Below are 26,359 nucleotides of genomic sequence, written 5' to 3'. Positions count from 1 at the left end.
CACAATCTTTATGTAAAATGCTTTTGTAGCAATGTCTTCAGAAGCACATACATCGCACATTTTTCTCCTTTTTCTAAAAGTGCATTATTCACCAGTGCATAAGCATGCATCAAGCCTTTGTTTAATCATTTGACACTGTCATTTCTCTCTCTCAAGACAACAGGAACAGGTATTCCCAGGAATACAGGATGTATTCATTTAAATCCAGTAAACTGCCTCCTTTCCATCCTGGTGCAAGAAAACCAACTAGAAAGGGACTCAAAGGGACTTCACATAGGTTCATAGAGTCTGTATTACTTTGAGGTGCCTTTATTTCTCCATTGCACGAAGACAGTAGAATAATAAACTTGCTTGGTATTATTATTATTAACATTTATAACTTTATAACATAGCATTATGACTAAACATAAAATCTTACAGACAAATAGAAGTTATCAGGTCACCATTATAAGGAGCATACAATCTAGTACACTCTCTGATGATGATCCCTTAAAATAATTAATTTTCAATGTAAGATTTAAAGATACTCCAGGAAAATTATTTTTAATATTCTAAATGTCCTGTATGGATTTTTATTTATTTTTATTTTATTTTTTAAAGGCATAGATTTACAGAGAAAAATAGAACTGAAGTAATTTGGAAGGAAAGTATGGAAAGGACAGATCCTGCAATGCTGGATATCTTTAAGCACATTCTTTTCTTAGAGGAAAAAGTAAAGTTATCTTAGCCACCGGAGCATATTTACACATCAAAAGAAAGAACATGTTGCTTATTCTTGTTCTTTATTTTTTATAGTAAGATACCACACCTTGGAACCACAATGGTCTTAAATAACAAGAATAATCTAGCTGTCCAAAATGCCTCCCAGGGCTAAGCATCATACAGACAAGTAATAAACAAGAAAGTCTGCCCCCAAGTGTTCAGAATTCACATGTTGATGAGGAATTGGAACCATTCAGACTAGGGCTGTTGATTAATTGCAGTTAACTCACGCGGTTAACTCAAAAAAATGAATTGCGATTTAAAATATGAATCACGATTAACCGCAGTTTTAATCTATTAAACAATAGAATGCCAATTTAAATGTATTAAATATTTTGGATGTTTTTCCTACATTTTCAAATATATTTAAATTACAACACAGAATACAAAGTGTACAGTTTTCACTTTAGATTATTTTATTACAAATACTTGCACTTTAAAAATGATAAACAAAAGAAATAGTATTTTTCAATTCACCTCATACAAGTACTGTAGTGCAATCTCTTTATTGTGAAAGTGCAATTTACAAATGTAGATTTTTTGTTACACTCAAAAACAAAACAATGTAGAACTTTAGAGCCTACAAGTCCATTCAGTCCTACTTCTTATTCAGCCAATCGCTACGAGAAACAAGCTTGTTTACATTTATGGAAGATAATACAGCCCGCTTCTTATTTACAATGTCACCTGAAAGTGAGAACAGACGTTCGCATGGGATTTTTGTAGCCCGTGTTGCAAGGTATTTACATGCCAGATCTGCTAAACTTTTGTACGCCCCTTCCTGTTTTGGCCACCATTCTAAATGACATGCTTCCATGCTGATGTTGCTCGTTAAAAAAATAGTGGGTTAATTAAATTTGGGACTGAACTCCTTGGGGGAGAACTGTATGTCTCCTGCTCTGTGTTTTACCTGCATTCTGCCATATATTTCATGTTACAGCAGTCTCAGATGATGACCCAGCATGTATGTTTTAAGAATACTTTCACGGCAGATTTGACAAAATGCAAAGAAGGTACCAATGTGAGATTTCTAAAGATAGCTACAGCACTCGACCCAAGATTTAAGAATCTGAAGTGCCATCCAAAATCTCATTGGGACAGGGTGTGGAGCATGCTTTCAGAAGTCTTAAAAGAGCAACACACTGATTCGAAAACCACAGACCCCGAAACACCAAAAAAAGAAAATCAATCTTCTGCTGGTGGCATCTGACTCAGATGATGAAAATGAACATGTGTTGGGTCTGCTCTGCTTTGGATCGTTATCTAGCAGAAACCATCATCAGCATGGACGCATGTCCTCTGGAATGGTGGTTGAAGCATGAAGGGACATATGAATCTTTAGTGCATCTAAGTATCTTGCAACACCAGCTACAACAGTGCCATGTGAATGCCTGTTCTCACTTTCAGGTGACATTGTAAACAAGAAGCGGGTAGCATTATCTCCTGAAAATGTAAACAAACTTGTTTGTCTGAGTGACTGGCTGAACAAGAAGTAGGACCGAGTGGACTTGTAGGCTCTAAAGTTTTACATTGTTTTATTTTTGAATGCAGTTATTTTTTGTACATAATTCTACATTTGTAAGTTCAACTTTCATGATAAAGAGATTGCACTACAGAACTTTTATTAAGTGAACTGAAAAATACTATTTCTTTTATTTTTACAGTGCAAATATTATAATAAAAATAAATATAAAATGAGCACTGTACACTTTGTATTCTGTGTTGCAATTGAAATCAATATATTTGAAAATGTGGAAAACATCCAAAAATATTTATATAAATAGTATTCTATTATTGTTTGTAATCGTTTAACAGCCCTATTTCAGACACATGGTGTAAATATATTTTACTACATGAGAGTCTATCAGAGTTTAAGATTATCTCAGTTTCCTAAAAAGAGTTCCATTAAGAAAAAAGTTGGATTTTCCAAAAGAAATTCTGATCTTTCACCCAACTGGCAAAGAGTCCATTCCACCAAAAAAGGATTTAAAAAACAATTATTCTTCCAAAGAAGCAAATAAATTAGATAAATGAGGGACCCTTGTAGGATCAGGGTCTTAGGCAGCTTAATGATGCTCTTCCAATGTTATCAGTATATAATTAAGCACTCAAAATGAAAATCCAAATTAGATACAATGTATCAAAAGAGAACACAATTTGAGACCGTTTTGCATAACTACAGTGGATTTTAGTAATACCACAGATTCCTTATTACAATTAAATAAGGTACCCCCAAATGCAACATAAATTATGGCTGTAATGTTGTTTCAGTTATGACAGGGACAAATGACTCTAGATTCACTCTTCTAAATTTGTGTTTTGTTGTCATGAGAGAACAACGACTTTATTACACACTATTAAGGGTACGGGAATACAGGGGTGAGTAGTTACATTCTTCCTTATGCTACAAAGAAAAATTTTAAAGGGCAAATCCTGCAAACTCTGATGCATATGAGTGACTTTAGTCATACAAGTAGTCTTACTGATTTCAGTAAGATTATTTGGGTGAATAAAATCACTCACCTGTTTTCAGGATGGGATTTGACCTTCCATCTAATTATGACAACAACACAGTATAAAACTTATTAGCATTAGACAGGATGAGCAACGAATGTGCCTATTTCTTACCTCCTCATTGATATACCAGTATAGAGAAGTATCCTTCAGAACAAACCAATATTTCTTCCATTTCTGGGAGAAATAACTCTTGGCATCTTTCTTTTTCCAAAGCCAGCCCTCGCAGTCCCCACGGCCCAGATCTTTACAGGAAATCCGCCTTTTGCTCTTACCAGGAATAGGAGCTAAAAATGCCAATAGTTAAATTGAAATGAGTATATGTGAAAGGCTTCACATTATGCATTTAATCAATCAAACACAACATGCTAAATTTCTCTAAAAATCCATCTTTACAAACTTAACAAAAACATTTCAATAATAATTTCGTTGTCATTATTGTTATTTCTTTTTAATCAAGCAACAAAATGTGTGCATGGCAAAAGAAAAAAAGTAGATATATTCTCTTATCTTACAGATCTTGTAATCTAAACAAAAGACAAAATGCAATAAATGAAGGCAACAAGATGGGTTCTATAGGAAAGGAGGACAAGATATACAAATACAGTGTTATGTGGGTACATATGTTTATGTACATCTTGATTGTTCATTTCATGGCAACATATGTAAACACACAAATAGCTACATATGAATGTACATACAGGTAAGGGCTGCTTAAAATATATATTAAAAAGATTAAAATTGGGTTATATTGGACAATATTTTGAAAAGTACATCTTTACTAATATTCGAAAGACCCACAAAACCCTGCATAGTACAATTCAGTAACATGCTCAGACCTCTGTAAAAGAGAATGTTGAATATAGTTAAGATGTGCTGAATCAGAGAAGGGCTGTTAATCCTGGTTGGATAGTTTTGTCATATGGATAACTGATGACTATAAATTTGGTTCAGGCTAACAAATTGCAACCTGTAAAATACTACAATATTTTAAACAGTAATATTCACATTTCTATTTTCTACCATCACTTCAAAAAGTACCCATTTAATGCTTACCTTTGTTTTTCTTTTTAGTTTTCTGTTGTAGAGAAGACTGCTGAAAGGTCTGTAAGCAAATAAAGACACAGAAAAGCAGTGAAAAACTAACAATGTACTTAGTCAGTGTGTTCCAAGCCCTTCCTAAATTCTTATAAAAATAGCAATCAAAACTTTGTACACCAAAAAGCATTACCAGGCAAAATTTAAAAAATGTCCTAGGCAGATTTCTAGCAACAGTGGAAAAATACAATTTTATTTCAGACTTTCATGAACTGTTGAAGGAAAACAATACAGCACGTTAAAATCAACTCACCAATTAGAACTAAAGTTTCTCTCAGAAACAGGCATTCTTTTTTCCCCACTATGGTTTGTGTTAACAGGACATTTTTCACTCATTTAGAGTGGTAGTGCTCCTGTGGGGGAAGTTCTGTTTGGTGGTCTGTTGGATAGCTGATCTTAATTTCTGATTTTAGTGTATGTGTTTTTTTTTATTTCAATGCCTTATGAAACTATGACAAAATATTTTTCTGATGGTGCTAGAAAGGTTTGGCTGGAACTTTACAGATTTGCTTGTAGATGCCTTCAGTATTTGAATTTTTGAGTGCTATACTACTTTGTATTATGTATAAATAAACAAAGGGGAAGAGAGAGAGAGAGAAAGAGAGAAATTGGAAAAAAAAAAAAAAAAAAAAAAAAAAAAAAAGGAGCAAAAAAAAAAAAAAGGGAGAAATAAGTAAAAGTAACTTATTATTATTATCATCATGTCCCAAAAGATATGGAAGATTGAGACAGTTCCACAACTAAAGACCCTTGACTTACAAAGTTATGTCCTTTACCTGGTCCCGACTGAACCTAGTAACCAAGAGCCGACACACCCAAGCAATTTTAAGTATTGGCACAGAAATAAGGTCAGAATTGAATTATCTCTGTATTTAGGGCCTCACTGATAAAAGGCTATACTACAGGGTCACGTCTGTTATAAGACTCAAATACCAATAAATGTCATTTATTCAGTGAAAAATATAATAATAATGATTAATAATAATAATAAAAAACACGCACCACTTTAGTGTTAGTTGCCTTGTATTTTAGCTTACTATATTGTTGGTAACAGCAATAAAATTCACAGAAGAGTGTCTGAGTGTAAATACCTCTCGCTTCAAGTTTTATTTAGCCAATATAAAAACCAAAAGTTTCAGGCATCTCCTAGTCCAACTAGTTACAAATAAATCAAAATTAAAATACTGATGGCCCCACAGGGTTGAAGCCTGCTCCTAATTAATAAGATAAACTTTCCCAAAGCAGGGTGGGGTGTGAGGTTACAAAGCTCTCTTTATTTTAAGGTCCATTCCATACCCAACTTCTCTTTCCCAGTTCTTGCATATAAGTCATGACTTAGCTCACATGTTCACATTATGGGAAAGGGACAACCCATCTCCATCTGCAAGGGGTTTCCCCCTTCGAAGTTCTGACAAATTCTCAAACAGCAAATTAAATCCATATAACAACGTTGCCACAATAATTAACAGTAACATCATGAAACCAAGCAGCTGGCCTGGTGTCTGATCCCTGAAAATGCACTGGGGAAGGCCAATCATCCCTATCTCCACCCCTGTCTGATCCTAGATAGCATCAGAGTATATGGGATTGGATGGGGTGGTGTAGGGGAATGAAAGAGTGATTACATAATGGGAGTTCCATGTTGGAAAAAATCCATAGGGCCCTACTTGAAATCATCCTGCCTTTGGTGGTAAGTGTGGGGACTACTACTCCTGATTGACTGTGTCTAGTCCCTTTCCTTCCTCTAATGGTGCTAGTCCACTGGGCCCAGCTAGCAAAGCCTCATTAAAGGCAACCAATTCCAATTCTGAATCAAGTTCAATGGGTTTATTTATACAGACCTAAATATGTCTGTATTTCCCTAGAAGGAAAGGGTGAGATGTTCAGAAGTGTGTAAGTGACTTGTATTCCTAAGTCATTTAGGCACTTTTGCAAATCTTACTTTAATTCAGTGTAGACAGTTTAATATTTAAAAAAAAATCCTTAACAGCTGTCAGTGCAAAAAACCCACTATTTTATTTCATTTGACTTTCCTGTATTAAGTGTTTTCCACGATTAATTCACCTAAACTGGAAAGGAGAAGTTTTGCTTATTTTCTCCTAAGTGGTACTTAATACCTTTAAAAAGGTGTTGTGTTTTGTTTTTTAAACACAAGCTATAAAAATGCTTCTGGTCTGAACATATAATCTAAGTGTGCTCTGCAGGAATGAGTTTCCACCTTGCTGAATTTTGGGTTTTTTGGCGGAGATGTTAGTGAAGGGGTATCGATCTTCGTCACCTCAAAATAATGTAAGTAAATAGCCATTTTTGTCCATAGTATATTGTAATGAAAAGCAGAAAGGTTTTATTACAATTCAGTGTTCTGAATTAGCACTTTCAATGAGATAATAATTAAGGGCCTGGTCCAAAGCTCACTGAAGTCAATGGGAGCCTTTCAATTGACTTCAATGGGCTTCAGATCAGGCTTAACTTACCTTCTTATTTAGATTTTAGGTTTTTAATTTGTTTGACTGGTTCTATGCAGAACAAAACTAGCTCCAGTTTCACCTTGGAGATGACATTTTCCTAGAATGGTATGTATAAATGGACCTAATGACTCAACTGCATACTCACGGGATGTATGATTCCAAAAACGTGCATGAGGGTCAAGTTCCCAAAGCGTTTGTTTCTTTATTTACTCTATTGGTGGTGCATGGCGATACAGTGATTACTAGACTCCCATGCTGCTGCTGAATGCAATCAACTGTCTAACTGCAGCTCCTCACCCATTATTAGATATTGTTTTTCCACCCTGTCCTCAAACTGTTTTTCTCCTTTTCTATTTAGGCCTGGAACATGCTATACATATAAAAAGGTAAAATGTTAAATCCTATGAATTCAGCAAAATCAACTCATAGCACTGCATCAAACTCATATTTTGCTGCAAAATTCTATTAATCAATGGCTTATCAGACTGGATACTGAAATATTTTTAATGAGCTACAAAGTAGAGTATTGATTTCAATACACCTTTAAGTTTTACCTACTATATTTAGATAGATGACTGGCCCCAGCTTTCAAGAATTCATCTCTGTTACACATTTTGAGAATAATCCTGAAATTAAAAAGGAACCTGGTTTCACACACAAAAGAAAGACAGGTTTCAGAGTGGTAGCCATGTTAGTCTGTATCAGCAAAAACAATGAGGAGTCCTTGTGGCACCTTAGAGACTAACAAATTTATTTGGGCATAAGCTTTTGTGGGCTAAAACCCACTTCAGAAAGACAGTTATTAGTAAGGGATACGACTTTGTCATGGAGGTCACTGATTCCATTACTTTAATGAACCTCCGTGACTTCTTTGGCTTCAGCCTCTGCCACAGTGGTGGGGCTGGAGAAACTGCCTGGGGCCAGAGCCCCCATATTTTCAGTAAAAGTCAGCAACAGGTCACGGGCTTCCATGAATTTTTGTTTATTGCCTGTGACCTGTCCATGACTTTTACTAAAAATACCCGTGACAGAATCTGAACCTTACGTATTAGTTACTCAACATAACTGATAGAATGGAACTGTACTGCCACTGTAAATACGAAACAAAGGGTACATCAACTCAAGTAGAAATAGTTGCTAATGAAAAAGGTTCCAACATTTTATTCATGCTCTGAACGATATGCTATATACCACAACTTCAATTAGCAAAACTTCTCATTCCAAAAGCAGGGCCTTTTCGATTCATGTCATAATTACACTGAAAACTCCCTGCATTATCCTAAATCTCATTTATTTGAATGGACTCAATGTCTCCTGTTTAGTAATATACCAACACTAAAGTGCCTGAACGATACGCATGCCCAAACCAGAGCATCAACTATAAAAAAGTATCTTAAATTATATCATTTCCATTGCAACCGCAGCACTAAAACACACCTATTTTAAGAGTATTAAAGACAGAGCTCATAGAAATGTGGTGTTTTCTTTCTAAGGCATTTAACCATCTCAAGATAATTCAAACTAAAATGCATTAAGGGCCTGAATCTGCATCACTGAATCTGTAGACTACCAGATTGGGCTCTAACTATAGGAAATTTTTATGCAGCTGTTTCCCCTTAGTAGTTAATTTGCAAAATTACTAACTGGCAGTTTGTTTAATTTTGGTTTCTCAGAAATAGTCATTAGTGTTAAAAGCTAATTAATTTGAAATTTGACAATACTGGGATGGATTGGTCTATGCCAAACTTGGTTTGCATTAATAGCAGAAAAAAATCAAAATAATTCTTTTTAATGGAACATTTTCCCTTTTAGTTTTGTCCCAGATGCATGTTGTACTTAAGATAGTAGTGCCTGACATTCGAATAAACTAAACAAACATCAGTATAGTTCCCCTGATAATTATATGTAATGGTTTGATTTTTCCAATTTAAAAAAAAGTCACAGTTTTTATATTCAGAATCTTTAAAAATGGATCACACATTACATTTGTTAACTATACACATTTATTGGTGAAAGTACACTGTCCCAACTCTCTCTCTCTCTCTCTCTCTTTCACAAAAAATAATTAAAATGTTTTAACTGGCAAATCTTCTACATCTCACTAGATTTCAAAAATCTTCAATATACTGATATTTCTATATAGCAGGAGTGAATGATATGCATTGCAAATTTTGTAAGCATAGTACTGTAGGGCAATAAAGCAATTAACCTTCGAGGCACTTAAAACTAGAGATAAGCATCATGTTCTTCAGTTATCTTCCAATCTTAAATTAAACACTCTACATTGAAGACAGGTTCTAATTACTTAGTTGCAATGCAAATGTGTGCAGCTGACAGTAGGACTAATATACGACTATTCTTATATCATCATCAACAGATTTAAAGCCTCCATTCAACAAAACATTTATTCATTTGCTTAACTTTAGTGGGATTAAAGCACATTCTTAAGCACTAAAATATTATACTTGATCAACTTTATTTTAACTAATGACAACATGTTATAAATTATTATTTATCAAACCAGAAAATAACTAGTCACCCATTTCAATGGGACTAACTTGGCACCATGAGGAGACATTTTTCATCAGAGCTTGTTCGCGTTGTGACAGTCTGACAGTATCCTGTTACTATCCTGAACAAACTTTATGGAATTAAGATAAGCTTTACTGAGTTAAGTTAAACCTTACTAAATTGGGGTTACCAACTTTGGGGTACATTGTATTAAAATGTAACTGTGTATGTGTTATTGTGGCACTGTATGAACCTTCTCTAATAGGCAGGGGAGATGCTAATGAACTTCTGCCATGATCAGCCTTTGAAGCCACTTACATCCCCCCAGGAGATATGCACGTACACATTCAAACTGGATTCTCCAGAGACCAAGAGACAAAGGAAAGACTTGTGGATGAAATCCCATTTTAAACTAATTTAGGGCCTTCTTCCTGATCCAGCAAATGGACAGGAACCGTGGTCTATGGAGGGCCCAAACCCTAAGGGAGGATTGGAAGGACTTGGTCTACAGAGGCCTCATAAGTCTGTGTGCTTGTTCTGAACTGAAGCTCCAATGAACTTGCAAGGATGCCCCTAAGATGGGGTATTAAAAGGCTGCACCTGCCAGAGTCCATTTGAGAGTTAGGATGAAACCTGCTAAGCTTATTAGCATGTGTGTAGGTTCTTTTATTGTGTTTACTATATTTTCTCTGTGACGCTTGGTACCATAAGAATAAAGTAGGCTTTCTTCGAAAGAGCTGTGTGGTAACTTATAACTGTAGCAGTTACACAGTTATCCATCTCTGAAGAGAAAGCAAGCAGGTGTTCTTGGGCAACCTGTCTGTGCTAGGAATAACACAATGAAGGTAGGGAACTGTGCAGCCTGAGAATACCCCAATCAAAAGGGAGAGGGACATGTGTCTCCCCCCAAGAGAGGCAACAGACTGAGAGTGGGTGCCCTTGTTGAATCACTGAGGGGGAATCCATGTGCAGTTGTCTTGACCTGTGACACGTATCTCCAATATTTGCGTACTGTCATGGAGTACGCTGTCTTGGTGCTCTTTGTTCTCTGATATGCGTGCATGCACAGACCCAGCACCAGCACTTTGTTGATGTCAGCATGGAGGAAACTACTGGCTGCTGCTGTAGTGCTGCTTTCTTTGTCTGGTGCAACTGCTGCTTGCCACTCCCGCCACTGTTCTCACCAGCTCCTCAGATTGTCTTCTAAATGCATAGCACAGCATATACCTCTGATACTACCAGGCCAGGAGGTACCGGGGGGTATGTGCTCCACTGTAGTTATTCTCCTCTCCTCACGGCCTGGCTGCCCTCAAGCACGCAGATGGATGACCAGGTTAACCCCTAACTATGAAGTGCTGCCAGACTAGATAGCCCTGTTCAACCCTACTTGGTGGTGGTTGAATTTTTCACCACACCACCTCACTAGTGTTGCTTTTTTAAAAAGTTTTATTTTTCTTTCTCTTTCCAACTCCCATTCCACAAAGAGCTTACAAAACAGCTGCTGGAGCTCTCCTAGTGAGAATGAAAACATGAACGTTATTCATGCTTGTTTTTATGATGTTTGCTTGCTAAACACATTTTGATGAATAAATATTACCTATCCAGAACGTTCACGAGTTAGTGAATAACAAAGGCTGTGAAAAACAGCGTGGCAAAAGGGGAGGAAGTTCTAGACACACAAATATTTGCAAGTAATTTTTTTTTTATTTACGAATAGCATTTTGGCTTGTTTACTTTCTTGGTTAGCCTGTCCCTAGTGTTTTGGAGTTGTGACTGGAAGCATTTGGGATCTCAGAAAAGAAAGAGAAGAAAAGAATTCTTCACTTTGATGCTAGATTGACTGAATTGCTTCTAACTGGAGAATTCTAGACTGCAACTGAAAAAATAGCCAAGTGATAGGTAGAATTTATTTAGGTGGAGCTCTACACTATTATAATTTAAAAATATAATTTTATGCACATGTGAATCTTTGAATCAAAGAATTTCTGCAGAAAATGATAATTAAGGCTTTTTTTTGGGAGGGGGGTTATGTGGAGGGAATGAAGAAATTTAACCATTAACAGAAATTTATTTGGAACTTTCAGGGAACTTTTACTACTGAAGCCATATCTAAGACATTCCAGGAACTCTTCCTCCCTCCCTCTTTCTCTCTTTACCGGGTGATGGTATTTGAAAAGATGGCTTCCAAGGGCTTGACTACAGTAGAAATTTCAGCACTAAGGCAGGTACACTGATGCAGCTGCAGCAGTATAAAGAATGATTTGCACAGGAGTGTAGCTTCCCTAGCTTCAAAAGTTAAGTCAGTATAGCTACACCAGTGCAAAAATCTCCTGTGCAGGCAAACACAAAAGTAGTCACCAGGGATTTGAAATCTACTATATTTATTCTTTGGTGAAGAGAGGGAAATGTTTAATCCTGTTTAGACTCAATATTCAGTGATATATGGTATGTGTGTGATATCACAATTTTAATTTGTATAGCATGTAAATATTAAAAGATGAAGTGAAAATACTAAATATTTTCTCATTTTATATTATTAACATTGAGTTCAATGGGATGACTTGAATGCTTAAAGTTAAGCAAGTGCTTAAGTATTTTGCTGCTTTACAGACAGAGCCCCAGAACCTAAATCCCAGTTTTACACCACTGCGATCCACATGGCTATTGCCTAACCCTACAAGCGCCTAAACTCACTTGGTGCCTAAAATTTCTGCTGTAGAAGTTCTCAAGGCACCTAAGTTTCTGTTTCTGGGCATGTGCACTGCTGTCTCTCTCTTGGCATGTGGGTGCCTATCTCCTGCCTAAGGCCCAGAGCAATCCAGGAACTGGGGTAGGAGTATCTAAGTCACACACTGGGTTGGTGTGGTCAGATGCCATCCACCAGATTGGGTCCCATCAAAACACGGGATGGATGGTGCCCATTAGGCCACTGGTTAGAGCACTCAGCTGGGAGACAGGATTTGAATAGGGGTCTCTCACCTCCCAGGAGAGTGGTCTAACCACTGAGTTACGGGATATTCTGACGTGGGGCTCTTTCCTTTTGACGCTGTTCCATCATGTATAAATAAAGCATCACTGGAGCGGGGGATTGGACCCTGACGCTTCCAAGTGTGTGCCCTAGCCACCAGGCTGCAGAGTCATTCTCTCTGGCCCTATGACTCTCATACTTAAAGAGCCATTGGGGCGGGGAGAGTGAGTGAGAATGACTCAATCATTTGCCACAGTCAGAAGAATACTGGGGGCTGTGGACAAAGCCAGGCCATGAGTTTCCTGCACGCACGCTACAGATGCTAGTTGGTGTTTATGACAGGAGTGTATACACAGCTACTTCTGCAGCAGCAAGGAATCTTGCTGGGCATGTTACCCCAGCCAGATCTCTCTCAGCCACCATTCAGCCTGCATGCAACCTGTTTGGGGGCTGCCATTCCCCTTGTGTCTGTCTGTGCCACAGTAACGAGGGCAGAATTTTGCTCTAGTGTTTTGAATGCCAGACAATACATCTTTGTAAACTATTCTCCCTTAAAAACTTTGGAATATAAGCTATATGAATAAGACAGGCAATACAAAGCATCTGCTCTGACTTCCAAAACTAGATCAAGTTTCTGGTGAAAACAAGTAGCAATACAGAGGAAATATACTAATGGACTTATTTGCAAGACTGTGCTCCCATTTTAACAGGAATCAAATGTTTTCTAGAGTTATGAGGAAGGTGTTTATAATATACTTGGATGGAATAGGCAATCAGCATGGAGTAGCCTCTTAGAGAGGCAGACTTATACCAAAGGATCTGATGGAGAAGACATTTACAATTAGCGTACTGTTCTCTTGCTCATCTTCTGAAGAAGATTTCGAAACAATCTTGTTTGTCCAGCTGGTCAAATTTCTTTGTGCCATTCATCATGAGAGAACCTCTATCTACTGGTTAAGTTACCAAGTATGTGTCATTATAATTAGTTCCAAGAGTTGGAGATTTCACTGAATTCATACCCTTCAGGACTAAAACGACATTTCCAGCAAGTGGTGCTTTGTGCTTCTTTATCATTGCATCATATCGCCAGGAATAGCTCTAGTAATAGCTGCACACATCAGTGCTGAAATCAGGTAGTCTTTGACCCAAGAAAATACACAGGGAAAGTTTCCACAGGGAAATGAGGGAAAGAGCATTTTAGTATCTGTAACTCATCCATTATAAATATAATTAAAAGTCATATCACACCATTTTTCCTCTCCCATGATTTAAGGTGGTAAAAGAACTGGTCGTTCCAGGATACAAAGCATATTGCCTTCTGTGACCCTAAAGGAATCTCCTTTAAGTGCAAAGTGAAACAGGACATCTCAGAGTGTGGAGAAAGGTAACATGAACATTTTTTTTTCAATCATAAGCTTGCAGTAGTGATCCCTGAGTTACAGTACTGAGAGCCATTCTAAATTCAAAAATCCCTAGAGTCAAATCTCATCTGGTTAGAGTTAGAGTCAGAGCAAAGATGAATATTTGAAAAGGGGACAAAACGAAATTATTGGCATATAAAACAGTATCATTTTCTGATGTTTAATCTATATTTACATTTTTCACAAATACAAGAGCAGAAATGAACTGGCTGAGTCACAAACTAGGATACGAGGCAACAAGACGAAAGCCAATATCCTCTTTCCTAGTGCGGGCAGATACTCACACACACTCCTCTCCCCAGCCCCACCAGTGCAAAAAAGAAAGAGCTATTCTTCTTACAGTGCAAACAGTAAACCACCTGCAGTGCTGATTGATAGTTTGCGGGGTTGTGGCTACTGTGAGCATGAGAGTGGTGTAGCACTGGGAGTAGTGGTAATGCTGCTGGGACTCAGACTGAACAATCTTCAAAGCATCCCAGGAGCAGTGCTTAGAAAAACTTGCTCACTTAAAAAACATTGTGCTGATTTGCCGAAGTGTTCGCATACACAGGAAAGGCACAAAACAATGGACCTTAAAGTCTGAATGTTACCCAATTCATTAAATTATATTTTCAGTACTTTTGTCATTAATTTTTTATTATGTACCACTTCTATATAATTTCACAAACCATACAACATAGACAATGGACCTGATTCTCCACGGCAGGCAATCTTGTGTAGTTCACTCCAGTGATCCCTGGATGTATGAGGAGAGGAGCAGTGAATAGGATTAGGGAGGTTATACTAGCACTGATGCAACTACTGCTGGAATACTGTGTCCAGTTTTGGTGCCCACAATTCAAGAAATATGTTGATAAATTGGAGGGGGGTCCAGAGAAGAGCCATGAGAATGATTAAAATATAGAAAACATGTCTTATAGTGACAGATTCAATGAGTTCAATCTATTTGGTTTACCAAAGAGAAGAAACAGTTACTCACCTTCTCGTAACTGTTGTTCTTCGAGATGTGTTGCTCATGTACATTCCAATTAGGTATGTGCGCGTGCCGCATGCACAGTTCACCAGAAGCTTTTCCCCTAGCAGCAACCGTCGGGTCGGCTCTGGAGCCCCCTGGAGTTGCGCCTTCATGGCGCCACATATAGGACTGGTCACCTCTCCAGTTCCTTCTGACCAGATACTCCGACAGAGGGGAAGGTGGGTGGGTTTGGAATGGATATGAGCAATACATCTAAGAACAACAGTTACAAGAAGGTGAGTAACCGTTGTTTCTTCTTCAAGTGCTTGCTCATATTGATTCCAATTAGGTGACTCCCATGCCTTACCTAGGAGGTGGGGTAGGAGTTCATGGAATCGCTGACTGAAGCACAGCCCTGCTGGACACTGCATTGTCCCTGGAGTGCTGGGTAATGGTGTAATGTGAAGTGAAAGTGTGGACTGAAGGCCATGTTGCCGCTCTACATATCTCCTGATCGTTACCTGGGCCAGGAAGGCCACTGAGGATGCCTGAGCTCTGGGGGAGTGTGCAGTCAGAGCGGGGGCAGGGACCTTTGCCAGGTCATAACAAGCCTGGATACAGGATGTGATCCACGACGATATCCTTTGTGTGGACACTGAGGCCTTTCATCCTGTCTGCTACACAACAAACAGCTGGTTCAACTTGCAGAACAGCTTGGTTGGTTCAATATAAAATGCCAGTTCATGCCGTATGTCCAGGGAGTAGAGCCTCTACTCACGGCTATTGGCATGGGGTTTTGGGAAAAAGACTGGAAGGAATGTGTCTTGGTTGGCATGAAAATTCGAGACCACCTTCGGGAGGAATGCCGGGTGAAGTCGCAGTTGCACCTTATCTTTGTAAAAAAAGATATATGGAGGGTCAGATATGAGAGCCTTGAGCTTGGACACCCTTCCGGCTGATGTTATTGCAACCAAAAAGGCCATCTTGTAGGAAAGGTACAGAAGTGAGCATGTCACTAGGGGCTCGAATGGGGCCCCATCAGTCTTGAGAGTACCAAGTTAAGGTCCCAAGTGGGGGTGGGCTGCCGAATATGAGGATATAATCTGTCCAACCCCTTGAGGAACCACTGCACATTTGGTTAGTGAAGATAGGGCGGCCATGGTCTCCTGGGAGAAAAGTTGAGATGGCAGCCAGGTGAACCTTGATCGAGGAGTGAGACAAGCCCTGCTGTTGCAACTTTAGTAGGTAGTCCAAGATAAAGGGGACCAATGATTGTGTCAGAGGGATACGGCACTGCAAGCACAAAATCACAAATCTTTTCCACTTGGCCAGGTAAATAGCTCTGGTTGAAGGTTTTCTGCTATCCAGAAGACCCTCCCTAATGGGGTCTAAGCATGTGAGTTCTAGCGGGTTCAACCATGCAGCTTCCAAGCCGTGAGGTGGAGAGACTCAAGATTGGGATGCTAAAGCTTTCCGTATGTTGAGTGATGAGGTCTGGAACTAACAGTAGAGTGATTGGAGTATCTACAGATAGCTCCAGTAGCATGGTGTACCAGTGCTGACGTGTCCTGGCAGGTGCCACCAGGATCACTGAGGTTCCATCGCTCTGGATTTTGAGGAAAACCTTGTGAGTCAGCGATATAGGAGGGAATGCATAGAACAGGCAGTCCTTCCATAGAAGCAGAAATGCATCTGCTAACGAACCCAGGCTGTGGATCAGGAAGGAGCAGAATTGTAGGCACTTCCTGTTGGCCCTCGTGGCGAACAGGTCGATCTGAGGAACTCCCCACTATTGGAAGATATTGTTTATTACATTCAGATGGATAGACCACTTGTGATTGTGAAAAGACCTGCTGAGACGGTCTGCTGGTTTGTTCTGCGACCCTGGAAGATAGGACATTTCCAAAAGTATGGCGTGTGCTATGCAGAACTCCCAGAGCTGGAGGGGAGGTGTGGTGTTGCACTGGTCATCCTTCCTTGGGTGGTTCCCATTCCCTTGCACAGGAAGGGGAGTGCCCTCTATCAGTCTTCCTGTGCTGCTTCTTTGGGACCGGGGACTGTGAGTGGTGCCAAGACTGATCCCGCGCCGTGTTCAGCGCCAGGAAGTGCTGGTGCTGAGGGTCTCTGAAACCAGAGTCCTTCCTCAGCACTTCCCGGATCGAAGCCGGCACGCTGCGCACCAACGCTGAGGAGACCAGTGCCATGTCCATGGGGCTCGACTCAGATTGAGGGCGCAGAGCTGCCTCCATTAGCAGTAACTTTAATCTGTGGCCCCTCTCTTTCTTCGTGCGAGTGTGAAAACTCCTACAGATCTTACACCTGTCTGTTTGATGGGACTCCCCCAAGCACTTTAGACAAGATGAGTGTGGGTCACCCTTGGGCACAAGCTTCTGGCAAACCTCATACGGCTTAAACCCCTGGATTCAAGGCATGGACTGGGCCCTGGAAAGGGTCAGGGAAACAGGGGAGGGAAAATCCAAGTCCTAATATCTAACTAACTAACTACAAACAACTTTTTAAAAAACTGGCTTTAACTATTTACAGAAACACTACACTAGAGGATCGCTCGTTGAACACGAGAGACTAAATGCTCTGACGACCATCACTGGCGGTAAGAAGGAACTGGAGAGGCAGCGAGTCGGCAGGGCCCTATATGCAGCGCCATGAAGGCGTGACTCCAGGGGGCTCCAGAGCCGACCTAATAGATGCTGCTAGGAGAAAAACCTTCCGGCGAACTGTGCATGTGGTGCGCACACAACCTAATTGGAATCAATATGAACAAGCACTCGAAGGAGGAGGATATGGGTAATTTGATCACAGTCTATAAGCACCTACATGGGGAACAGAAATTTGATAAGAAAGGGTTCTTCAATACAGTAGATTGTAATACGATCCAATGGCAGGAAGCTGAAGCTAGACAAATTCAGGCTAGAAATAAGGCATACAATCTTTCAACGGTGAGGGTAATTAATCACTGGCACTGTTCACCTAGGATTGTGGCGGATTCTCCATCACTGGAGTTTCAAAATCATGACTGTATGTTTTTCTAAAAGATATGCTCTAGTTCAAACAGGAATTAATAAAGGAAAGTTCTGTGGTCTGTGTTATGCAGGAGTTTGGACTAGATGATCACTGGCTTTATAATCTATCAATCTATGGAGGTGCTTGCAAACAGGAAATAGCAACTGCTTTTAATGTCAGTAGCAGCATGGGACTGAATTCTCATAAATTAGGTGGCACCCACCAACTAATTTAAAATCAGGTCATTCTGAGTGTCTTTTATGGAGTGCCTGGAATACTTTTGACTGCTACAATATATGAAAATAATGAACAGCCATTACACCTCATTCTATTTCTCTTCTCTACTAGTGTGGTTAAGAATCCTAGGACCAGAAGGCCTTTGAAAGTGATGGATGCATTTATATCAAGCAATTCATCAGTGTCTCAGGGAAGAACCTCAAGCTTCAACACACTTCCTCAAGACAAAGGGAAGCCTGGATGTGTGCTTCAGTGAAAATGATGTTCACCCTACAACATGGGAAGGAGTTCTTTAGCTATGGACTATATAACTTTTTTTAAAAAAGCATCTCAGAATGTGGCCAAGCAGACAAAAAGAAAAACCAAAACAAAACATATTTAGGGCTGAGTTACAGATAAAACTTTTCAGCTGCAAAATCAACATTAAAAGCAACTACAAAAAACTCAGAGAGAACAGTATTTTTGTTTTGTTTGTTTAGGGACGTACAGTCTTATTAATTTATTACCAACTTGTTTGAGAGTTATAACAATAGTTTCTGTGTAAAAGAGAATTCAAAAGCTTTCCAATCTGCAAATAGTTGCTTTGAGAAGAAAATCTGACAAGAATGCATACAAATATTCAGATTCTCAACTGTAGAGAAAATAAGTGGAAAAAGGCCTAGATTCAGACATAGAACTAGGCCTTTTTCCACTTATTTGCTCTATGTCGGTTCTCTAAATATTTAGACGGTAATTGGACAGTTATTGCTGGTGTGTTTTCCAGCATGAGTTGCAAGTACACCTCTACCCCGATATAACGCTACCCGATATAACACGAATTTGGATATAACGCGATAAAGCAGTGCTCCGGGGGGTGGGGGTGGGGTTGGGGCTGCGCACTCCGGTGGATCAAAGCAAGTTCAATATAACGCGGTTTCACCTATAACGTGATAAGATTTTTTTGGCTCCCGAGGACAGCGTTATATCGAGGTAGAGGTGTACTTTAATGGTTGCTGTCTTCCTGTACACTTGATGCTGATCCTGAACCTGATATGCAGATACTTTCACTGAACACATACCAGTCTATCACAATTGTTCACTGTTGAAGATAATGACAAAAAGCGATGGCCTCAAATTGCAGCAAGGGAGGTTTAGGTTGGACATTAGGAAAAACTTCCTGTCAGGGTAGTTAAGCACTGGAATAAATTAAGGAATTTCTGTCGTTGGAGTTTTTTAAGAGCAGGTTAGACAAACACCTATCAGGGATGGTATAGATAATACTTTGTCCTGCTCTGAATTCAGGGGACTGGACTAAAAGACCTCTCGAGGTCCCTTCCAGTCCTATGATTCTATGAGTGGTAGCAGACAATAAGCGGTGATCTACTTTAAATTGTGATGGGATTGTTTCCCTCAACTCTGTCATTTGGGGACTTTTTTAGAACTCTCTTCTTTCTTTTTATACCACAAAATCTACCTACTCAGTGGTCCATAAGAGATTATGTAATGGTCAGCTCACCATCTCTGACTGCTATGAACAAACACTGAGCATCATCTGCAATAAGGGAAGAATGACTCAATTGTCTTCCTTTTGCTACCACAAGAGCCTCAGAGGATTCCAAATCTCCACTAGCCTACTGGGGCTGCTTCCATACTTCCAGAAATTGGTTAACACAGAGAACAATCTGATTGGCCAACTAAGTTTCTAATCCATGACTATGTGACAACCATATAGTTCTGTCATGAATATAGGGGGAAGGGTTGCAACCTTTATGTATGCCAGCCCATTCAGTAGCATAAAATCCCTCCTTGGCAGCTGTGCTGGATTGCCTTACCGGTAAAGGGTTAAGGGTAAACCGTTGGCACCTGACCAGAAAGATGGCAGGAGAGAGATCACTTGATCATTACCTGTTAGGTTCACTCCCTCTGGGGGACCTGGCATTGGCCACTGTCGGTAGACAGGATACTGGGCTAGATGGACCTTTGGTCTGACCCAGTACGGCCGTTCTTATGTTCTTATGACCAATGAGGAAAGAAGATACTTTAAAATCTGCAGGGGAAGGATTTGTTTTGTTGTTCTGTGTGTTGTTCCCTCTCCGGATGGAGGGAGAAGCCAAGCAGGTACAATATCTCCTGAAAAATATACCTGGAATAATCCATCTAAAACCACAGAAACTGTGAGTAGGGCATGGAAATGCATTAGGTTATCTCTTGTTTTGGCTTGTGAATTTCCCTATGCTACAGAGGAAGTTTCATTCCTGTTTTTGTAACTGTGAAGCTGAGCCCAGAGGGGAATCCTCTGTGTTTTAAATCTTTTTATTACCCTGTAAAGTTACCTTCCACCCTGATTATGCAGGTGTGAGTATTTTACTTTTTTCTTTATAATAAAAGTTCTTCTTTTAAGAACCTGATTGATTTCAGTGTCCTAAAGACAAAGGGTCTGGTTGAGCTCACATTGCTAAGGCGACTGGTTGGTATTTTATTCTCAAGCCTCCCCAGGAAAGGGGGTGAAGGGATTTGGGAGGGGGGTAGGGATTCCAAGTGACCCTTTCCTGAATTTTTGTGTAAATCACTTGGTGGTGGCAGCAATATACCATCCAAGGAGAAGGAAAGGAATTTGTGCCTTGGAGAAATTTTAACCTAAGCTGGTAGAATATAAGTTTAGGGTCTTTCATGTCAGGGTACCTCCAAAGGGTTCAGCAATCCAGTACAGCTGCCAAGGAGGGATTTTATGCTACTGAATGGGCTGGCATACATAAAGGTTGCTACCCTTCCCCCTATATTTATGACAAGTTCAATACTATTTAACCTTACTATTTATTTTGCCACTCAAATGGCCAGGTATACAATTTTCTAGGTGGATTAAAAAACACCAGGGAGTCCAGTTGTTATGAGATAACCACACTTCAAGGTTTCTGATGTGACACAGCCTGCTACCTCACCATGTATCCAAGATGTATTTTTGTCTGAAACAACTACACATCCTGCCACATTTAACCTCTCATTTAACAAAAGAGAAACTGGCTTACTGATTCAACTGGTCTATAACAATCTCTAAATTGTACTACCATTGGGTGACATGACAGGAAAGCTAGAGCTATAGGGAGGATGTAAACACCACAGAAGGAAGAAGAATTCTGCAGGCTGATACAACGGGGACATAACCAGGAATGATTAAATGAAATAGATAACAGGGAAATATAGACTGAAAAAAAATCAAGAAAGCTGAATGGTGAGATGTATTAGACTGTAGATCTACCTCTCTTGACAATGTAAAATTAAACTTGACAAAGCACTAGATAATATACCGCTGGGAATAGTCTTGCACTGGCAGGCTAGATTAGATACCTTACTAAGTGTCTCTCTCTCTCTCTTTATTTGTTTTATCATGCATGACAAAGACAGGCTGGACAGCTGTAGGAGCGTAGTTTTATTTTTCAAAACATTATTTGTAAATAAAGAAATAAAATTTAGTTAAGTTATATAGTTTTCTTGATGGAAGAACCTTAAAAATGGACTAGTGGTGGCTTGTTAATCAAAGAAAGAGAAAAGCTCCATACTGAAGTTCTGGAATTCAGCACCTCAGTTTCACAACAGTTGTACACATTTGAGATTATGCAAACCAACTGCTGCCTGGATGATCAAATCACACTTAACAGTTTTTCCATTTTGAGATCTTCAACTTCAACATCCCATATCAATAAAAAAGTTCCTAATACAGAAGATTGTGCTAAGGAATGCAAGAATTCTGCATGCTGTTTTCATTCCCCCGGTTCTGTTCATGCTTGCAGCTGTCCATGAGGCAGTAAGAAACAATCTGCTTCTCAAAACGCCAAGGCAGGTATATTAGTCCTAGAACAAAAAAGGCTCTTTTCCCTATAAGCTGAAAAGGAGTTACCTCAGGTCAATTAGGGACACCTGAGTCCAATTAAGGGCTGCCTGAGACCTTTAAAAACTCCTCCTCCAGTAAGAGAGGGGAAGAGACAAGCTTCTGCAGGGTAGATGGCTGATCTTCTCACTACATGGGAAGCTACATAACATATTGCCTGCTTAGGGGAAGGATTGGCACCTCAGGGCCAATAACAAGGTCACCCACCCTCAGAGTGGGAGTAGGGAAAGATGTCCCCCTTTGTTTTGCATTGGAACTGGTTTCTTTTTTTGTTTGTTTGGTGGAGGAGCACTCCTGAGGCCTGCCTGGAAAATACTGGGAAATAAACCCTCAAGAGGGTGAATAAATGCTGTCCAGAGTGGGGCTGACTTATATCAGGCCCCACCGCCAGAGAGGGAAGTGCTGAGCCTGCCGAGGTGGAGGAAGTGCCTTGTCACACATGGCAGAAAATTATAACAGTTCATTCTTTCCACACACAGACCGACCAGTGAGAGGGCAATAAACAAGTTTAATTAAATGTTAAAAAGTGATGTGCACTTCAAGTTTACCTATGTGCCATCCTCATCTTTTCTCCTTAGCTGCATTGTTTTGTTGCAATAGTAATTCCAGATTTAATTAACAGTTCAAGAGGGTGCAAAAACATAGCTGAAATCCTCCACATTAACTGTTCCTTCACAACAATCTTTCTAAAATGGCGACCATCCCTCAACCCCAAACTGTTGAACCGGTGTTATTTAAATGCTTCTTTCAAAGGGAAGGAATGCAGATGTGGCCTTACTTTCCTTTTTGTGATATGAATGACACTGAGATCACAACACAGGAATAAGTGAAATTAATTAGAATGATTTTGTACAAAAAAAGGACAAAACATTAATATTTTGGCAAATATTAGGCAAACATGCCTAGTCAGAAATCAGAGGTCACAATTGCATGTGGTAGTTATGTCTTCAGTCTAAAGTTTTGTCTCCAAGAGATGCCAAGGGTAGAACCTACAGAACAGGTTACTGAGGGGACTGCTTGTGTACAAGCTGGCTTGAGCTAAGCAGTAATGTTATAACTGAATTAAAGCCTTAAATCTAGAGAATATAAAACAATTCTCTTCACTGCTTAAACTACCATTTACTGTTCACCCTTATCCTTCCATGTACTCCTTAGGTATTTCCTACTTTTTTCTCTAGCAAGATTATTAGGATCCAAGAGTTCCTGCCTTTGATGGTGATATCGCTCATCACTTTGTTCACTTCCCTCTCCAACATTTTCTCTAATGCATGATTATTTTTTCCATAGTACAAGGAAAGACGATGTACAATATCACTCAGATTCTTATTCTTGGCAAACAGAGGTTGGAAGCCTATCTCCTCCACCCCAAAAAGGGAGATGTGCTTATCCATTATGTAGGTCACGTTTGAGAAAACTGGTGGAGACCTGGACAAGACAGCCATGTGCCCTGGCTACAGGCAATGTTGGAACCTATGAGACTCTTGCGATTGTGCACATGACTGTTTCATGCTCCAGTAGGCGCGAGGCTGGAATTCTACAGTTATTTCCTCAGTCTGCTCATTTCCCAACATAATGAAACAATTAAAATGATTGGTAGAGGAACTCCCTCCATTAAGGCAACAGTCCATAACTGGGAAAGCCTTTTTAGCTGAAGCATAGTGGGGAGGGTGACAGCACAAGGTATGAATAGGTGTCAGATACATCCACAGCACTGACAACTGTTTCATTCTGCATCACATTAAAGGGAATATTTTACTAGCAGCTTTGCTTTTGAATAAACTTTTAAGCACTCTTTATCCTTCTATAACTTTGTAAAGCTACTCCTTTTTCTACTGAAGAAAGCAGGGCTGCCCTGCATTCTTACCACTTCCATAGATGAACAGCTACAGATACTTTATCCCTTCCTTTCCAGTTTTTAGTGTCGATTTGTTGGCCCAGATTCAACCATGGCAGAAAGTTCAATGAAGGGAGACTGATGAGGTAGAAAGAAGCCAGAGTTTCCTATCCATCTGGGAAGCCTGCACCAGCCAAAAGATAGGCAACCCCAGGCAGCTGGGAAGACACTAATACAGTGAAGGGTCCTATGGAGTTTCATCTGTGACTTACACCTGCTCTCCACTCAGGGCCGGCTCTAGGCACCAGCAAAACAAGCTGGTGCTTGGGGCGGCACATTTTTAGGGGCGGCATGGCCGGCGCCAGAATGCCGTCCCTAAAAATGTGCCCCGGCCGCCCTAGCTCACCTCCGCTGCTGCTGCTGCTCGCGCGCCGCTACTCGCCCTCCCTCCCAGGCTTTTAAGCCTGGGAGGGAGGGAGGGGGAGTAGCGGTACGCGAATCAGCTGTTTCGCGCGCTGCTGCTCCCCCTCCCTCCCAGGCTTGAGAGCCTGGGAGAGAGGGGGAGACTCCAAGTGGCCGCGGCGCGGGCGCCGCTTCTCCCCCTCCCTCCCTCCCTCCTAGGCTTGAGAGCCTGGGGGGAGGAGGCATGGCTGGGGACTTGGCGAAGGGGTGGAGTTGAGGTGGGGCCGGGGGTGGGGTAATTAAAAAACGGGGGGAGGGGGGGGCGGCCAAAATTGTTTTTGCTTGGGGCGGCAAAAATCCTAGAGCCGGCCCTGACTCCACTGAAAGTCATGAAAGAGAGCAGGTAGTGTTACCTCCTGTCTTTCTTAAGGTGAATCCCTTTCAGGCACAAGTGGGGATCTGTTAGCATAGGAAGGTAGAGTGTATCATCTGGTAAAGTTTGAGTTAGTTAATGCAACATGTGTTGATTTAAAATAATTTTCATGTACCAGAGCAGGGTTGGATTTTTATAGAATATTATTAATATTTCAGTGGGAGCTGGGGACACTCCACACCTGAAAAAAAAAATCAAGCTGGTTCTAGGTGCTAACTATGTAGTTAGGAGTCTAACTGTACGCACCCACTTTTCTCAGAATTCTGGCTGAGGTTACAAATAATTATTTATTCATTTGCAGGGGAATTTTAATAATGATGTGTACAACCTTCACATGGGTTTTTATTTTCTTAAGTCTTCAATGGAAGCTACTTTGTGTACTGTAGCACGGTTATATCTAGAGCTAAGGGATTAATTTGTAACAAATTAAATTAAATTTTGCCTCCTTTTTTGTGCACAGATTGCGATTTCTTCACAATGTATGCATTATTCGACAAAAAAGTGTTCACGAATTTTATTTAACCTATGGCTGCTTATTTGAAATTCAAGAGTTGTTTCTTATTTGTCAACAGATATATAGCACTGTTTTTGTATCCTAACTAGACATGCAAAATTCTTTTAATCAGGTGTCTGATAAATGTTTGCAAAAAGAAATATAAAATTTGCTTTCCTGGGAATTCAAGCATATAAACCTAAAATCATTCTGCAAACATTCATGCTACTCAGCCACAAAAGTTCATGGAAAGAAAATGAAAAAGAGGCATGAACACTGCTGAAACTAGTCTTTAAAAATTAAAGCAAATGTTTGTGCAAAACATTTTCCACTATTCTCCAGGTTTAGTTGACTCTCCAGAGCAACTGGTAGATTTTTTTTTTATACTACGAAGTGACCAGAGTAACTATAGTCTATTGCATCAAAAAAGAGATAGTCACAGTGCTTAATTGTAATGAAAGAGGTGCCAGGGCACTAGTAATCAGGTGCCAGGGCTCAAGCAATTAGGTGCCCGGGCTCAAGCAATTTTTTTAAATTCATAACTGATGCAGCAAGCCCACATGTCCCGGGGCTATGAACTGCCAGCCTAGAGGTGCCGGGGCTCAGCCCTGGCAAGCCCTGGAACAAATTAAGCACTAGACAGTATGATGTTTAAATAATTTCACTTTGTGGACTTCAGGCAACTGAAAGTAGAAAATACGCCAAGCAACATATGTTGCAACAGTACGATAACAAGTGTCCAGATTTTAAACACCTTCTTAAAATCTGTTTTGTTGTATTTTTTACTTTTCCCCTGTAATTGTTTTGTTAAAAATGCACAATTATAAGGAAAAATAATCAAGCAGAAGTAATTTAAACACCGTGACATGGTGGATAATCTTAAAATTATTATTTCTCTCTCTTATCCACCTTCAATCTCCTTCACAGACTAAAATATAAACACCGTTCTCCTTAAAATGAAAATACTACTAGTTCTTTTGACCTCCCAGCATGCAACACTGTCTTTTCTGTCCATGGATCTAAGAACTTCAATCCTTTATTTACATGTTAAAAGGTCTTTGTGTACTAGTTTATTAGGAGACTTGTGTTGTATGAAGAAGTGCAGACCCCTTTTCTCATGTGCATGCTGCTACAAGGTTTCATGCAGACACACTCTCTTAATATACTTCCTTGATTCAAAAAGCTTAATAATAAGGGTAAGTAGTATTTGTTCAAGTATTTTCTCTTTCTCTTTTATCTCAGTCTTCATGTGGAGAGGAACAGCAAGTTTATGAGAGAGAATCTACCTCTCATCAAGGGCTGGCCTTTGGAGGTCTAGAAAAATCAGTAGCCACAGTCCCTCTTCCCCAATGGACCTCTAAATATGAAAATTAATCC

The 26,359-nt window shown here is 39.9% G+C and overlaps 1 protein-coding gene across 2 annotated transcripts in view; it reads right to left on the bottom strand.

Moving 5' to 3' along the window:
- The window catches only part of LOC113406244 (connector enhancer of kinase suppressor of ras 2-like), a 357,746-nt gene that overhangs the window by 89,943 nt on the left and 241,444 nt on the right, over positions 1-26,359 (bottom strand). For both annotated transcript variants that reach the window (XM_026649850.2, XM_026649851.2), the window contains 2 exons: positions 4,333-4,381; positions 3,391-3,563 (listed from right to left, as the gene is read on the bottom strand). In XM_026649850.2, coding sequence (XP_026505635.1) covers positions 3,391-3,563; positions 4,333-4,381 — 222 coding nt within the window. The remainder of the gene's footprint in view (positions 1-3,390; positions 3,564-4,332; positions 4,382-26,359) is intronic.

The sequence above is a fragment of the Terrapene carolina genome, unplaced genomic scaffold, assembly GCF_002925995.2.
Source record: "Terrapene carolina triunguis isolate 2854851 unplaced genomic scaffold, T_m_triunguis-2.0 Scaffold23, whole genome shotgun sequence".
NCBI lineage: Eukaryota > Metazoa > Chordata > Testudines > Emydidae > Terrapene > Terrapene triunguis.
The sequence above is the reverse complement of the archived record's forward strand: the minus strand, read 5'-3'. Positions and strand labels throughout refer to the sequence as shown.